Source organism: Rhineura floridana, chromosome 8, assembly GCF_030035675.1.
Source record: "Rhineura floridana isolate rRhiFlo1 chromosome 8, rRhiFlo1.hap2, whole genome shotgun sequence".
Taxonomy (NCBI): domain Eukaryota; kingdom Metazoa; phylum Chordata; class Lepidosauria; order Squamata; family Rhineuridae; genus Rhineura; species Rhineura floridana.
The window spans coordinates 27,447,549-27,462,899 of NC_084487.1; the positions used below are offsets into that span (position 1 = coordinate 27,447,549).

At 41.6% G+C, this 15,351-nt stretch overlaps 1 protein-coding gene across 10 annotated transcripts in view; it reads right to left on the reverse strand.

Annotated features, from left to right (window-relative positions):
* Nucleotides 1–2,415: 2,415 nt before the first annotated feature.
* Nucleotides 2,416–15,351, reverse strand: part of CAPRIN2 (caprin family member 2) — a 41,324-nt gene continuing 28,388 nt past the window's right edge. For 7 of the 10 annotated variants that reach the window (XM_061638687.1, XM_061638688.1, XM_061638685.1 and 4 more), the window contains 7 exons: nucleotides 13,671–13,781; nucleotides 12,916–13,065; nucleotides 12,191–12,374; nucleotides 9,175–9,360; nucleotides 7,689–7,792; nucleotides 5,516–5,579; nucleotides 2,416–3,318 (listed from right to left, as the gene is read on the reverse strand). In XM_061638687.1, the coding sequence (XP_061494671.1) occupies nucleotides 2,750–3,318; nucleotides 5,516–5,579; nucleotides 7,689–7,792; nucleotides 9,175–9,360; nucleotides 12,191–12,374; nucleotides 12,916–13,065; nucleotides 13,671–13,781 (1,368 nt within the window). In that variant the 3' untranslated portion in view covers nucleotides 2,416–2,749. Of the gene's footprint in view, nucleotides 3,319–4,192; nucleotides 4,395–5,515; nucleotides 5,580–7,688; nucleotides 7,793–9,174; nucleotides 9,361–12,190; nucleotides 12,375–12,915; nucleotides 13,066–13,670; nucleotides 13,782–15,351 lie in introns of all 10 variants that reach the window. The other 3 variants (XR_009764375.1, XM_061638684.1, XM_061638683.1) reach the window with 3 other exon arrangements.

A 15,351-nucleotide genomic window follows, 5' to 3' on the forward strand; every position in this document is an offset into this window, starting at 1 on the left:
ATAAGAGGCATATATACATTTGAGTGGCTGCTAAGATTTTTCTACTTGCATATGAAGCAGTCTACACTAGTGGCAATTTTAGTGACAGAACAAAAGCATGGTTCAATTCACATCTAACAGTAATTCATAATGGTGTATGAGCAAACCAGCTCCTGAAAGTGTAGCAGAGGATATGAACAGTGGTTGTAGTGTTAGATCTTCAGTAATTCTGAGGTATACCAGTGATCACTGCCTACTACCCAGTGACAAGTTACTAAAGCAAAGTCTAATGCATACCAGCAAGATCACAACTGTTTATTGGTTCAACTTATTATAGAGCAGTTTTGCAAGCGTTCAAACCCCAGATGAGTTCACAAAAAAGATATGCTGCAACCTTCAGGATGTTCTGGAACTACACTAAAAGAGGAGAAAAGGCTAAGGTCACCTTAGGAGCAAATAACTTTGCAAACAGAACACTCATTTGGAAGAAAATAAGGAGTGCCTTTTGGATTTTACAAGATGTTTGTGAAAGATCTGTTTAAAAGAAGCATACACACTATAGGATACCTGGACAGTAGTCAGCTTATCAAATTGCTATGATGGTTGCAGCCTTCATAGCATTTAGGTATGAGTATCTGCTTCTGTGACCTGCAGCTAGATGCCACTTTGAACAGCAGTGAAGTGAAAATCTGCATTTGCCCCTAATGCAGGCTCCCATGCCTTCTTGTGCTGTGATACAAGATACATTTTGGTAAGAGCCAAATGGAAGGTGTCATAGGAGGAATCTTTCTCTTCCCCCCCCCCCGGGGTGTTCAGCTGTGTTTTGGCAATGGAGCAATTCCTTAGGAGACGAATGGGAAACTTGTGAGTCTCCAGGTATTGTTGGTGGACTGCAGTTCCCAGCAGCAGCAGCCAGCACATCCCATGGTCAAGTATGATGGGAGTTACAGTCTACCACCTAGATGACAACAGGGTTCTTGTCCCTGCCTCAGGCTATCAGCTTCATCAGCTGGCAAGCAAAAGGCCATACTCCCAACAGCCTGAGAGCGGTAGCCCTTTTTGCAGCTGAGGCTGGCCAACTTTTTCAGCAAGTTCAAGGAACCTCCTTTAACACAGAAGTGCCGTGAGGAAATGCAAAATTGGCAGCAACTGAATAGTTCAGAAGCAGATTCCCTTTGGGAAGGTAAAGAAACAGCAAAGTGCCCCAACTGAAGCTGAAGAACAACAAAGTAAAATCTTGGGTTCTGTGTCACTAGAAGCCCTGTACTGGTAGAACAGGCAGGAGTGGTCCCTGAAATGAATTTGCATTGCCCTGCCAGGGGAGTGGGTGTTGCCCAAATCCAGGATGTTCCTCCAATGAAGAGGTTAAACAGATTAAGAAACCACAAGAATGTTTTTCTGCAGCTAACTTGGCAGTGTGACAATCCCCTCACCCCAAGACAAATAAGAAATCTAAGACTGATTTAATTTTACTGCCCCCATAATAGAATAGCTTGTACCTTTGTTGACCCAACATATTTTGCAAAGCATACAGAAGTACAAGGTTCTGCATGCTTATTATTTACCAACTTAGTAGGTGCCTACTTAGCCAGTGTGGTATAGTGGTTAAGTGTTGGGCTGGGATCTGGGAAACCAGGGTTCAAATCCCCACTCAGCTCACCAGGTGACCTTGGGCCAGTCACTGTCACTCAGCCTAACCTACCTCACATGGTTGTTGTGAGGATACAATCAGGAGAACCATGTTTGCAAGCCACCTTGAGCTCCTTGCAGGTGGGATATAAAAGAAATAAATACAAAATAATAACACCTGGGGGCTAATAACCTTACCTAGCTTTAGCTACACTAAGAAATGGCTCCAGCCCATTTTAATATTCTAAGAATTGTCATCCTCACACCTAAAAACAGATTTAAGAATATAAGCATATAACCTTGCAGTTTTTTTTTGTAATCTAGAATGTACACCAAAGGTTTAGCAATATAGTCTGCCTAGTTTGTACACTGCTCCAAGAATAGTGTTTGAAGGGCAAGCTAAGTAATAATCATGCAATGTTTGAACCTTGCCCTGATATTGGTCCCACCAGAGTAGGCCCATTGAAATTAATGGACCTGTTAGTCATGGCCATTAATATCAATGGGTCTGCTCCTATTAGAACTAGCATTGGATACATCCCTTTGAACTACATATTTGTGTAAGGAAAATATGAACATAAGAAGCTGGACCCGACTGGTCCATCTAGTCTTGTAGTCTGACTAGCAGAAACTATCCAGTTTCAGACAGAGCTCTCTCATCATCTGCCACCACCTCCTCTTAGCTGGAGATTCTGAGGGTTCAGTTTGGGATCTTCAGCATGCAAAGCATATGCTCTACCATGAGTATGGCCCCTTCCATATAAACAAAGATCATGGGCACCCAATAGCACAGACATTGATACTAAGGCAGATTAAGTTTTTTTATTGAGGCACAAGGCATTGTCAATAGCCTAGACTCGAGGCAAATTCTGAGTAGCATAGTAAGCTGATAATTACAGTTCAAGGAGAAGTGCAAACATACATTCACAGCTTTACTATCAAGGCTACATCACAAATGATAAAGTGCCACATTAGTGCTGACCCAACTCTATCTCATTGCAAGACAGATCACCATATCCCATTTCAGAGGGGTGCGTGTGTGTGTGTTTTAAAGCAGTCAGTATGCAGTGCAAAACTAGTCTTCCCAGCTTTCACCTTCCTTCACCACATTGTTTGGAGCAGCTTTATTGTAAACAAACATTCAGTCTTGATACAGCAGGTATCCTGAGAACGTAGAGTATTTCCAACTACTTCCATAAATAGCTCCTCTATGGAGGCGTAGCCAAATCTGGTCTCCTTGAAAAAGCTGGAGGACTGCATGATTACTAGCAGTCTCATGATCTGGAGCCCCATCATTGGCGTATGCAGATACTAGAACCTCTTCATTTTTCATCAGGTTCACATACAGTGGAACATTCACAGCCAGCTTCAGCATATGGAAGATGAACACATAGGTACCATTCACAGGACAATTGAACCGACCTAGCTGGATATCAAAAGTTTCACCAAGATTGTTTAACAGGAGGTCAAACACAATAGGTTGGTCTAAAGTTCCAGGAGCCAAGTTAGAAGTTCTAGCAGCAGAAAAGGCAACTCTCATCTGCTGTGGGAGGGGATAGACGTGCACAGGTAGTATGGTAGCTGTTTGGCTTGTCACTGGCATATCAGCAGGAGTGATGCTGCGGGAGTCACCCTGCCCAGAGTCCCCACTGTTAAAGGCTTCACTGTCACGTTCTGGGCTGCTCACCTGAGATGAATCGCTCCATCCTGCTGTTGAAGATCATGAGCAATGATTAGTTTTGAAGTAACCTTAAATTCAGTATTTTCAGGACTCTTCAGCTTCCCTTTTTCAAGCACTTCTAAACCAAGTTGCCTGAAAAACTTAACTTTATATACTAGTGACTAAACAGACTTGCACCTAGTTATTGCAATTCATATTCATTTTTCTTCAAACTGAGAGTGGAGATGGATACACCTTCAGAGAGAAGTGAATGTGGGTTTCTCAGCTGCAAAATAACTCCAGCTTCACTCAACTATCACATGTACAACCTCTAGACTGAGAGTGTCCCTCATGCTGCAAGCCAACTGTGCTGTATTCCTTTACACAGACACTAATCATGCTTACTTTGCTCCAGCATTTTAAAAAGCTTCACTAAAATGGCAAAACTGCATCCAAATTAGCATAGTAGCTTCCTGACTGAAAGGGCTGGTGCACTATGAAGAGAAATTGCTTCATGACAAACAGAAGGGCACAACAATCAGACCTATGCACATCCAGATTTGCTCTTAATGAGAACATGTTTCCCACCTCCCCAATATGAAAGCTGCATGTGTGTCAGATACATGGTGAGTTCCACAGGAAGTGCAACACTGAAATTATTTAAGCCTGTCTTCACCCAAAATGAGTAGCAGGGGTTAAGATACATTTGCATTTGTTCTGATATTAGGTACAGTAGCACTGTTAGAAATCTGTAGATTATGTTGAATATGCAGTGGCTACTTGCTCACCTTGAAAATCAAGATAAAATTAGTTAACTGTCTAGCTATAGCACAGAAAATACACTTTGGGGATGCATTATTCTTACTAATAAGAAAGGACACATCTGAAAAATGTCTGTTTATTTAATGTAGAAAACCAAGTTACCAATATCAACTGTACTGTTAATGAACACTAGCTCAACTGGTGCATCCTGGCGGCTACAAGATTGCTTTCAGACTCTCTGCTTCTTTCCCATTTCTCTCAGTTTTCCTCAATTCCCTTCTTCTGAAGTATTCTCTAACGTGAGCTCTACCGCGAGCTCTACCTGATGAGCAATTCTCTTCCTGTCTGTTTTCTTGCCTGTAACCTAAAATACAGAAGCTTTCAGGATTTTATAAAATCTGCACTGAGCTGCTAACATGGCTAAACTGGAATTATTTCAGCACTTTTGCTTGACAGCCTGTACCTAACCATTAAGGCTACTTGAAATCACTTATGCATACAGCTTTAATACACTTTAAATCACTTATGCATACATACTTCTTTGAGAAACAAGAAGTTACATTGAAAGAGTTGCTCACTGGTTGCTCTGAACTGCCAAAGTGTTTATGTAAGCTATTTATGATCTCAACAGAAGGTTTTCCAGTTCTTTTCTTCATATGACATGGAGATAATGATATCTCCATATAACTATGGAGAAGGGAGATGAGGAACATTGCTGGGCCAAAAAGTTTCCTTCTCAAACAGAACAGAACAGAACATCCAGGAATGGGCAGCTCCATGCACCAGAGGAGTTGGAACTTACAGCAGCTTCGTGCACATGTGTGTGTGCATGTGTGTGTGCATGTTTGTGTATGCACATGTGCTCCGGCTGAAGAAATCTATCTCAACTAAAAGCAAAGTATTAAATCAAAAATGCAAGAGGAACAGAATTCGTGGAACTAAGAAGAGAGAACAGGGGTCACCCTGAAGGACAAATTAGATGCAGCTCAGAGGAAAAAGCCAGTGGTGTAGTGAAGGGGCAACAGAAAGGAGCACAGTTCCAAAACCTTTCAGAGCAGGAATGATGACATTTCCTAGAGAACTAAGGTTATATGACATATCCTCCTTGCTTCACAAGTAAATGAGATGAAAATGTGACATGAGCATCCCTCTATGAGGGAGAGAAGGATAAGAACTCCATAGAAACAGCAGCTCTTCCCTACCCCCCCAGTATGTTTAATAGCTCTACAAATCCTGCCTCTATTGGAGTTGGAAGAGTCAAACACTGGATGCCCTCCTGGGCCAGAAACAAATTCATCTCGCATGCAGAAATGAAGCATATACTCTGCAAAAGACTGTTGATCCCAGCCAAACATATATTCAGTGCCAAGCATATTTGAACATCTAATCACTACGGGATGTAGCCCAATGCTGTTTTATTTCAAATATTATGCTGTATCTGTAAGTACACAAATGCATTTTAAGCAATGTTAGAAATAGCCTTACCTCTTGAGTTAGCCCGACCACTATTAATACCTCCTCGCTTATAGTTCTGTTGGTAATTCACATCCTAGAAGGACACAAACATTTTTTTTCTATTTAGTTAAGCGCAGCCAGGCAATATTTGCAGCCATCCAACATCTACTTCAGGCAGTTGTGAGGGGAGAGAAGAAATGTACTATTCCTGAATTGAAGTCTGTTGCTGCCTGGAAGACATCAAAATGGAAGGTGACCACCTACCGCTCATTGGTTTAAGGTTCTCACTGCCCTTTTTCACATTTGAACACATGGCTTAAAATCAATCTCACTTAGATACTTATTTGAACATATGGACTGCCTATATAAATTTATATGTTTAAAATTAGGGTTGCTGGAATGTTCTTATTGTCACTGTCAGCTGGCAGTGTTTTCATATATTCACAAATCAATATTTTTAAATGGGGTTAAGTCACCTGTGTCCCAACATAGTTAAATTTCCACCGGAATTATTGAGATGCACTTTAAATCAGAGTGTTGGCACTCACCATGAATGTTGCTTTTTATTGGATGTAGGAGATGTCCAAGTGGGTTATGATCCACCCCCTACTACTTGGAAGGTATGATCAGATTTTTCACCAGGAGACCTTTTCCTCTACTGATCCCTCAGTTCTGCCCAAGGCAGAGCTTGTTGTAGAAACTATGTAGTAATCATTAGTAAAAAAAAATCAGACAGACTGAAGAATGAAGAAAGGAAAGAAGAAAGCAGTGTGGCTGCGCCTACTGTTTGCACAAATTGTATGCTCATAAAAAGGGGATCTCCAGGCAACTGGGGTGCCTGTGTGAAATTGTGGCAGCCACCTACTGGGGTGTGCCATTGGAGACTCCATACACTTAAAAAACCAAAAAAGTTCATGAGTTACCCAAGTTCTGTTCTTAGTTGGAAGTGGGTTGTATAATAGCTGCTGTCCTATGTGTGGGTCAGGTGGATGCATGGAAAGCTGAGAAAGTGTTCAAGTGTTGAAGCTCAAATCTTCCAAAGGCGCTTAATTTGTCTAGCTTGTAATGGTGTGTGGAGTGTACTGGCCGGGGACCAGATGTTCACATGGCAAATCTCATGGACTGGAGCATTTGTAGAGAAGGCTGCCAATGTGGAGTGTATGATGAGATGTAATGGTGTTGGCAGGTGTTAATGCAGGCCCTTTTTTGTTTTAGGTTGAGTGGCCTTCACTTGTTTCTTTGTTCACATCACAAGTTGTTTCTCTGAAAATAAAGAAATGATCCTGGTGGCTTGTATAGAGAATTTGTGTTGGTCTTGGTTGCCAGCTTCTTAATGGTATCAGCCAGGAGAGCTTTTTTAATTTTTTTTAATAAGGGGGGACTCCATAAGAAGAAATGGGATTTGAAAGGGGTGATAGCAGAAGGGGTCACCAGGAACCAGTATATATCTCCTATGTGATTCCATTTGGAAAAATGTTATGTCTTGCATTGCTTCACTGGCCACAAACTAATAAACCAGTAGCGAGCAAGGACTCCAGGGGAGAAAAATCTGGTTATGCATTTCCTACCTTTTAAACAGAAGGACAGATTATAATCCACTTGGACAACTCCTGTGCTCAACTGAGAACATGGCCATCTCTTTTTCAGCATCACCGCAGTTCACTGAAGGTGCTTCATTATATTTGTATGAGTATATATTCCTTGAATCACCGTCAACACACTGGGAGTTTGGCAAGGAAGATGGTCCCATGTCACACACATTAATTCAATAGATTTGAGGAACATAAACCCAAACATCAGTCATATTTTCACAGTTGGGATGGAAACTACGAACTGTGTGTATACTAATTGAGCTCAAGTGTGGGGAAGCTTTGACCCTCCAGATGTGGCTGAACTACAACTCCCATCATCCCTGTCCATTGGCCATGCTTGCTGGGGCTGATGAGAGTTGTACATCAGCAACATCTGGATGGCCAAAGGTTACCCACACCTAATCTGGTCCTTTCTAGATGACATTTCAATTAACTTTCTAAATGATACATTATAATACTCCTCTCAATGGAACGAGTCAAATTTATAAAAACACCTTAATCCAGTTATGTGCAAATAAGTATTTGTTCTTTGCTTATGAACAGGACCCAGGACACCACCACTAAGGGTTAAGCATGCTTTTGTAAAGCTACAAAGCTTGCAAAGTCATTACCCTCTGAGGATACTGCACTGGAGAATAATCTCTGCCAGGAAGCTGCAATTGGCCATAGGTGCCATTAGGAACGGAAGATGATCCCCTGTAAGCTTCAAAACCTGCTGGAATAAAATATGAAAGCTTTTTATCCTACTAAGATGTTTAAGAACTAAAATGATTTGACAGTTTGCTATTTGGGTCATCTGTGGTAGTTTCCTCCTAGTGGCAGGACAGATACCCAATACGCTGCCAAGTACAGTGATATTCTGACTCCTGGACATAACCAAATGTTTGACTGGTAAGGAAATTTGTCCAGTAAGCAGAGCGTTAGGGAACTTCTTTGATGTTGGAAAGTTAAGGAGTTTATGACTCACTTTAGCAGCCAGCCAAGCAGAGGAACAATGCTAAATATCAATGTATCTGATTTCAATTTGAGTACATGCCTTAGAACCCAAGTTATTTAGGGTCATTAACACTTAAATAGAGATTTTAATATAGTTTGAAACACCAAATAGCATCCAAGCACTAGTCCAGGAATTGCTACCAACTATTCGTTTCCAGTTGTGGTCAAAATTGAACTAGATGTGGACAACCTGTGCTGCTTTGATCTTTGGACTTAAGCATTTTCTCCCTTTGACATGCTACAATATAGCAAAAATGACTGTTAAGCAAAACTGGGGCTTGCTTTTTAAGTAATGGGTCAACTTTCTAAGAGTTTTATTTTTGGCACTTGTAAGCTGCCTAGTGGCTCCCTACCTTTTCACCTTTAAAAGAAGCCATCAGGAAGCTTACAACAGACCACCACAAATGGGTTTGATGCACAACTGCACAAGCAGAGGGTCACTTATGCAATGGGGCTTCCTTGCTGCCTCCCTGCTGCCTCCCTAGAGATGTGAAGGGTTGGGGGGGAAATCTGGGGAAAAGCCTAATTTTCCAGTTTTCCAGGTCTTCACATCTCTATGTCCACTCCAATTGTGCACTGTGCTCTGCCCAATTTTAACATTTGCCTCCTTGCCAACCTCAGCCTCTATGCTAGAGCCAGGAAGGTCCCAATTCCATGAGACATAACATGGGATTACATTGGAGAGGAGACAGGAAAGCCCTGCTGTTCAAGCAACAGTTCACTCATACAGTTTTGGATCCAACCCAATATGTCTAATATTAAAGAAACAAGTCCAGTTAAATTCTGCAGTCTGCCCTTTAGTACAGTTTTATTTATTTGATTTATATCCCACCCTTCCTCCCTGTAGGAGCCCAGGGTGGCAAACAAAAGCACTAAAAACCACTTTAAAATATCATAAAAACAGACTTTAAAACATATCAAAACAAAACATCTTTAAAACATGTTTTAAAAAAGCTTTAGAAACTTATTAAAAAGCAATTCCAACACAGATGGGGATAAGGTCTCTACTTAAAAGGTTTGTTTTAATTGATCAGCTTTATTCTACTTGTCTAATGTGAAGATATATCCACTGGAAAATGTTTCCACAAGAACTGTACATACCTTTATAGCCACCAGGAGAGCGGTATGAATTGGTCACTGATCTTGCACCTCGTAGGGAGCCTCTGACTGATCCACGGCTTGTAACAAAAGGTTGAGGTGGTCTAGGGAAAGTGGTTGTCTGTGCTGCATAAAAGGTGAGGCTACCATTGCTTACAGGAACAGCTCCCTCAACCTGGTAATTACCTGCTTAAGATGAGAAGTACTTTAAAAAATACTCTTAATTCTTTGCATGAAAGTACGAGTTTCCCTTATTTTTTCCACCTTTAGTTGAAGACTTTCAGGATTACTTGCAAGTCTTTCTTTCTTTTGCTTTGCACTTATTTAAACCTAGATTATTTCTTTTGTAATTTATTTTAGGTTTGTTAAATTTTTGGTTTTTGTTCTATTTGAATTCATTCTTATGTTCTGTAAACTGACTTCTCTCTCCTACCCTAATGCATCATATTTTGAATGTTTATTGTAAGCCACTTTGGGCACAACTTGCTATGAAAGACAGTAAAAAAATAAATTCAATCAACCTTTAACTTGAACAGCTAGGAATATCTCCCCTATTGCTGCCAGTTATGGTTAAACCACCTTCATGAATATAGAGCTTCAATAAACCAAACTTTTTCAGAGATAGATACCTATCTGCCTCTTGAGAATCTAATTATGCTTATCATAACAATTAGTTAATGCTGCTATTTCCCACAATCTTCCTTCATCACAAGCTGTGAGGAGCAATATTTAGGATTTTTTATTGTTGTTAAATCTATAATCCCCCTTCTAATATATGACTGTTTACAATAATTTAACACCATAAAATAAGACATTTAAAAATGCATTAAGCACAGTAAAAACAACATAAATAGCCCAAATAAAAAACAGCAACCAAAGTTGAAAGCCTAACAAAATCTTTACCTGGCCCCAGAAGGACATAAGAGCCCTGCTGAGTCAGGCCAAAGGTCCAGCTAGTGCACCATTTTATTCATAGTGGCTATCCAGATGCCTTTGAGAAGCTCACAAGTGACAGCACTATCCCCAATTGCAATTCCCAACAACTATTCAGTGTAGACAGAACACAGCCTTATCTTCCATAGCGGAGGCATTAGAGGGCATCTGGAAGAAAGCATTCTAAGCTGCGGCACCACCACTGAAAAGGCCCTCTCCCCAGTAACCATCCAACACACCTCAGGTAGCAGGGGACCCGGAGAAGTGCTCCTGATGAGGATCTCAAAGTATCAGTAGGGTACATGTGGAGATATGCAATCTTTCAGGTACTCTGCCCCAAGCCATGAAGGGGTTTAAGAAGGTCAAGACAAACATGTTGAATTTGACACAGATAAACCAGGAACCAGTGCAATTGACAAAGCACTGGCTTTTGAGGTCAGTCTCTAATCACTTCCATTACTAAGCTATGCCACTCAGGAAGTTGCTTCATATGCTACTTTAACAGATCTATGTTTAGAAGCAGCATGCATTTTGCATTGCTCACTTGGCAGTTTATAACTTTTCAGCTACACATTACAGGAATCATTACGTTCAACAAACCTAAGTGGAGGTTGTTGTTCCAGTTGGCGTTTATACAGTAGGGCCCCACTCATACGGCAGGTTGGGTTCCAGACCCCCACCGAAAAGCAAAAAGCGCCAAAAAGGCGATCAGCTGTAGCATGGGGGTCTGGAACCTAACCCACTGATCCCACCAGAGGAGGAAAAGATCAGATCTTCCCCTCCTTGGGCGCGATCAGCTCGAGCAGAAGTCTGATTCCACCAGAAGAGATCAGCTGTAGCACGCTCCAGCTGATCTTCCCCTCCTCCAGCATGATTACCTGGAGAGTAGGGAACTCCAGCCCCCGCTCCAGCTGATCGCCCCGCTGGCACCATATTAGCAGAACGCCGAAAAGCGGGGCCCTACTGTACTGGAATTAAAATTGATTTTATTTATGTAGTAGTTTGTTTTATATGTAACTTTTTTGTACATGCAATTGTTTTATACGTTTTTATTGTGTTGTAAATTGCTTTGAGATGCTTCATAGGAAGAGATTCATAAGCAAGATAATTATTGCTATTATTACTACTCTTGTAATTTTTATTCCCCTTGAGAGAAGCATAAAGAACTATAAAGCCACATCTATGACATCTAAGGAATTGAGAGAAGTACAATACACAAAATTGGCACAAGTATATTATATCACCACACCATTGTAGGCTACAGGAAGTCCCTCAGGTAGCCAGAGCACTGGAAGTTCTTTAGTTCTGCCGTATGTTTAGAAGCACTTCCCAACATCACAGCGAGGAACCACGGTTAAAAGGTAAACACCTCCCAGGACAGAATGTATCTGTTGGAGTTGTGAGCTACTACTGCGCCTGAAGACAACACTGGCAACAATCAGCATGGGGATCACCTTCTCTCCCCACTCCCTTCCATCCAAACATGTGGTTTGTGTGGGATTTGTATTCTGACTTGTGAGCCCAGCCACTCACAATAGCTTTTACAGCTTCTAGCAAAAGCTGACATCTAGAAGCGAAAGAAAAGTTTTGACCGTTGTCAAAGGATTGCTGTACAGAGGAAGTTCTAATGTAGCCCTAATTACATTAATGCCCATGATTCTGCAGAGGAAGAGTTTCATGCAGGTTGGAGTGGAAAAGTTGATTAGATACAGGGGAAGAAGAAGCGACAAGAGAAGTAGGTCTGACCTCATTACAAAGGACAATTCAACTGTTAGAAGCAAAGTTCCTTCATCCTATCCAAGTAAATGAAAGCAGTAGCAATTGAGACAAGAATGCCTGTATGAACGGCCCAGATTTCCTTTAGCAGAATCCTAATCACATGTCAGGTAAGTTCATTTCCCCTTGGAGGTGGGTAGTTGGATAATGTTAAGCTACTTTACTTTCCTAGTTTATAGCCGCTAGCAGAGTCCGTTAAAGTCATTTGAGTTCAATATTGTAGAGAACTCCCTTCACTGGGTTATCAACCAATTGATCTCCATATCCACTTATCTCCCCATTGCCATTCTTGCATTGGTGGTGTTCTTACCATTTGCCAGGGACTCTTGAGAGAAAGTGGTTTGCTCAACATTTTGAGTAGACTGCAGTTTACACTGGGGTGGAGTCTGCGTACTTGCTGTAGAAAAATTCTGATTATATCCTGTAGGATGCAAAGAGTTCTCTTTTGTATCCTGCTCCCTACGAGGTGGCAAAGGTGCATTCACTTTGAACACCTGCAACAGAGTCCATTATGCAAAAAACGTGAGTATTTTCTACAGAGTTTCTATAGGCCACAAGCATAACCTAGTATTTACTGCCCCATCTCATGCGAGGGTATAGGCTCTACAGAGCAAAATTTTAAAGTATTTTTCAGTGTAAGTTAAGTATTGCACTAGGAGGAAGCCCAGAGATCCATCGCCTTATCTATATCACATTCTACCAGGAATTTGTAATTTCCACTAGGTGTCGAAGTTATTACTCCTAGTTCACTGAAGTTCTAGTCTCAGCTGCAGAACTTCAAGTAAGAACTTCAGCAAATTAATAATGAGGTCTAAATACAATTGCCAAGGGATCCTTCAGAGACTGCTTCTCTTGCAAACCTACAGTAAACACATTTGCATCTGTCAAGGACAGTTAGTTTTTTCCAGAATACATAACCTCTATAGCCAACTGCTTATTATGCAGGAGGGGAACTTGGATTTAGCCCTTACTCTTCTATGTATAGACTTTGCCCTCCTATCTAGTTACATATGCCTAGATAGCCAATGTACTCACAGTCTGCATAGCCTGAAAGGGAGGTGCTTTCATGCTAACACTGCTACTTGGTGAAGAAGACTGGAAAACCTTCCCCTGGGGCACTGGTGACATAGTAGCTCTTGATGATGTCAATGGTATCTGTGATTCACTTGAAAGAGGAACAGAAGCCTTGAAGGAAAGAAATAACAGTGTCACACTGTCATTCTAGTGTCACTCATTTAAGTTGTTAAATCCTAGGCTGTCAAACATCAGTAGTTGCAAGCCAACAGTTGGGCATAGCAAAGAATACAATAGCTTGTGCTTACTGTTCTTGCTGTGCATTCAGAATTTCCATTTGTCTCTGCTGACTATGTCAGACATGCCTGAACTAGACATGTTACCTCTTTAAATGTTCACATGCAGTTTAACATGAACATAGCCCCTAATCAACTTACATTAAAATTTGTTGCTAGGTTTACCTTCTTAATTATTGGAGCAATTCTATTCGTTCCAAGTGAATGACAACTCTGGCTGCTGTGAACATTTGTGGACAGTTCTCCAGATGATCTATATTACACAGCAATAGCTCAGAGATAGCCAACGTGGTGCCCTCCAGATGTTGCTGAACTACAATTCCCATCATCCCTGACCATTGATCATGCTGCCTGGGGTTGATGGGCATTGCAGTCAAACATCATCTGGAGAGCACCACATTTGCTATCCCTGCAATAAATAACTGCAGAAATATATGTTTCGTATCAAACCGAAGATCTTACAGTATGCATCAAACTCACCTGAGCAATTTCAGTTTTTTGAGGCATTAATGGCTCAGAAATCCCTTGGCTTGTCTGATACACAGACTGGGGTGGGCTGAAGTTCTCAGACTCAGAATTTGAAACAGATATCTGGAGATACAAGCAGATAGTTATTAGCCACTTAAAATGTCAACTGGCTTGCAAGAAAAGGTGTCCAGACTACTATTACAGAAAGCTGATTGCACAGCTTGTAATCTTTTGCTACGTGCTTGAACACTGAATTTTGGGATACTTTGAAAAGAATCCAAGGGCATCATTCTTACAACATGCTCAGCCGTAATGACCAACAGACAAAAAACCTTTCCTTCTCAGTCAACACTGCACACCCCAAAAAATGATTGTATTTCACTTACTTCCCTTCCCAGCAAATCTTACCCAATGGGAGTGATGACAGTATAAATCTACTAGAAGTTAATTCCCTGATGTTCTAACTCCAGGCAAATTGTGAAGTATCCACACAATGCCCAAGAAGTTACTGTAGTCACTTCCTTATTCGATATCTATCAGTTTCCCTGCATCACCGAGTAACACTGCAGACAGCAGTACTCTGGATTTCAGCTTCCCATGTAGCTAGGTCCATTTCTTAATTGGTCAAGTGCCAATTACAAAATCATGTTACATTTTTAGCTACTGCAGTCATTTAACTGTCATGCAATATGTAACTATATTATAATTAATCAAGTCCATTTCTTTGGGAAGAACTCTTCCTGAAAAAGAGTCAATCCAATCAGAGATTTTTTTTAAAAAGGGTAGTTAGCCAAGGTTTATTGAACAATCTGCCTTACTTAAAATTGATCAAGTTTATATTAACAGAACTTCAATTTACTAAAGGAAGTGCAATACTGTAAATGTAAAACCTTCCCAGGGATGACACCAGACCAGCAGTGGGCCTTCACCAACCTCCCATGTAGCCTGTACAGGCTTAAATAGGTCCAACCATGTGACCTCCCAAATTGTTGCATATGCACACTGCATGCACACACACACCCCATCACCCAAGGTGGCAGTGGGGCGTCAACACCCACCGCCATCTTGGGTAATGGCAGGTTTGTGTGTGCAGCACAGTAGTGCGGCAAACCAGGTTGTTGCGCGGCCTATTTAAGCCTGCACAGGCTGCATGGGGGAGGTGTTGCCTCAGAGGTTGGAGCTCCTGCACCACAATCTGGGCCAGTGTCAGGTTGCAGGACATGATTTACGACTGCACCCTTCAACCTGATGCTGGCCCAGATTGTGGTGCAGGAGCTCCAACCTCTGAGGCAACACCTCCCCCATGCAGCCTGTGCAGGCTTAAATAGGCCGCGCAACAACCTGGTTTGCCGCACTACTGTGCTGCACACACAAACCTGCCATTACCCAAGATGGCGGTGGGTGTTGACGCCCCACTGCCACCTTGGGTGATGGGGTGTGTGTGTGCATGCAGTGTGCATATGCAACAATTTTGGGAGCTCCACCCTCCCAGCACCAGCCGCCGGGGCTCTCGGCCAGTGCCCAACCTGGACCTTCCACTCATTTTTAAAAGGCTATACTCTCATTCTGTGTTACAGGGACTCACAAAAATAAGTTCTAGCCCTGATTCGTATATATCACATAAACCATTGTTTATTTGAAATTATGGCTTAATGTGAACAAGCAGCATGTCATGCAAACTGCATTTCACTCC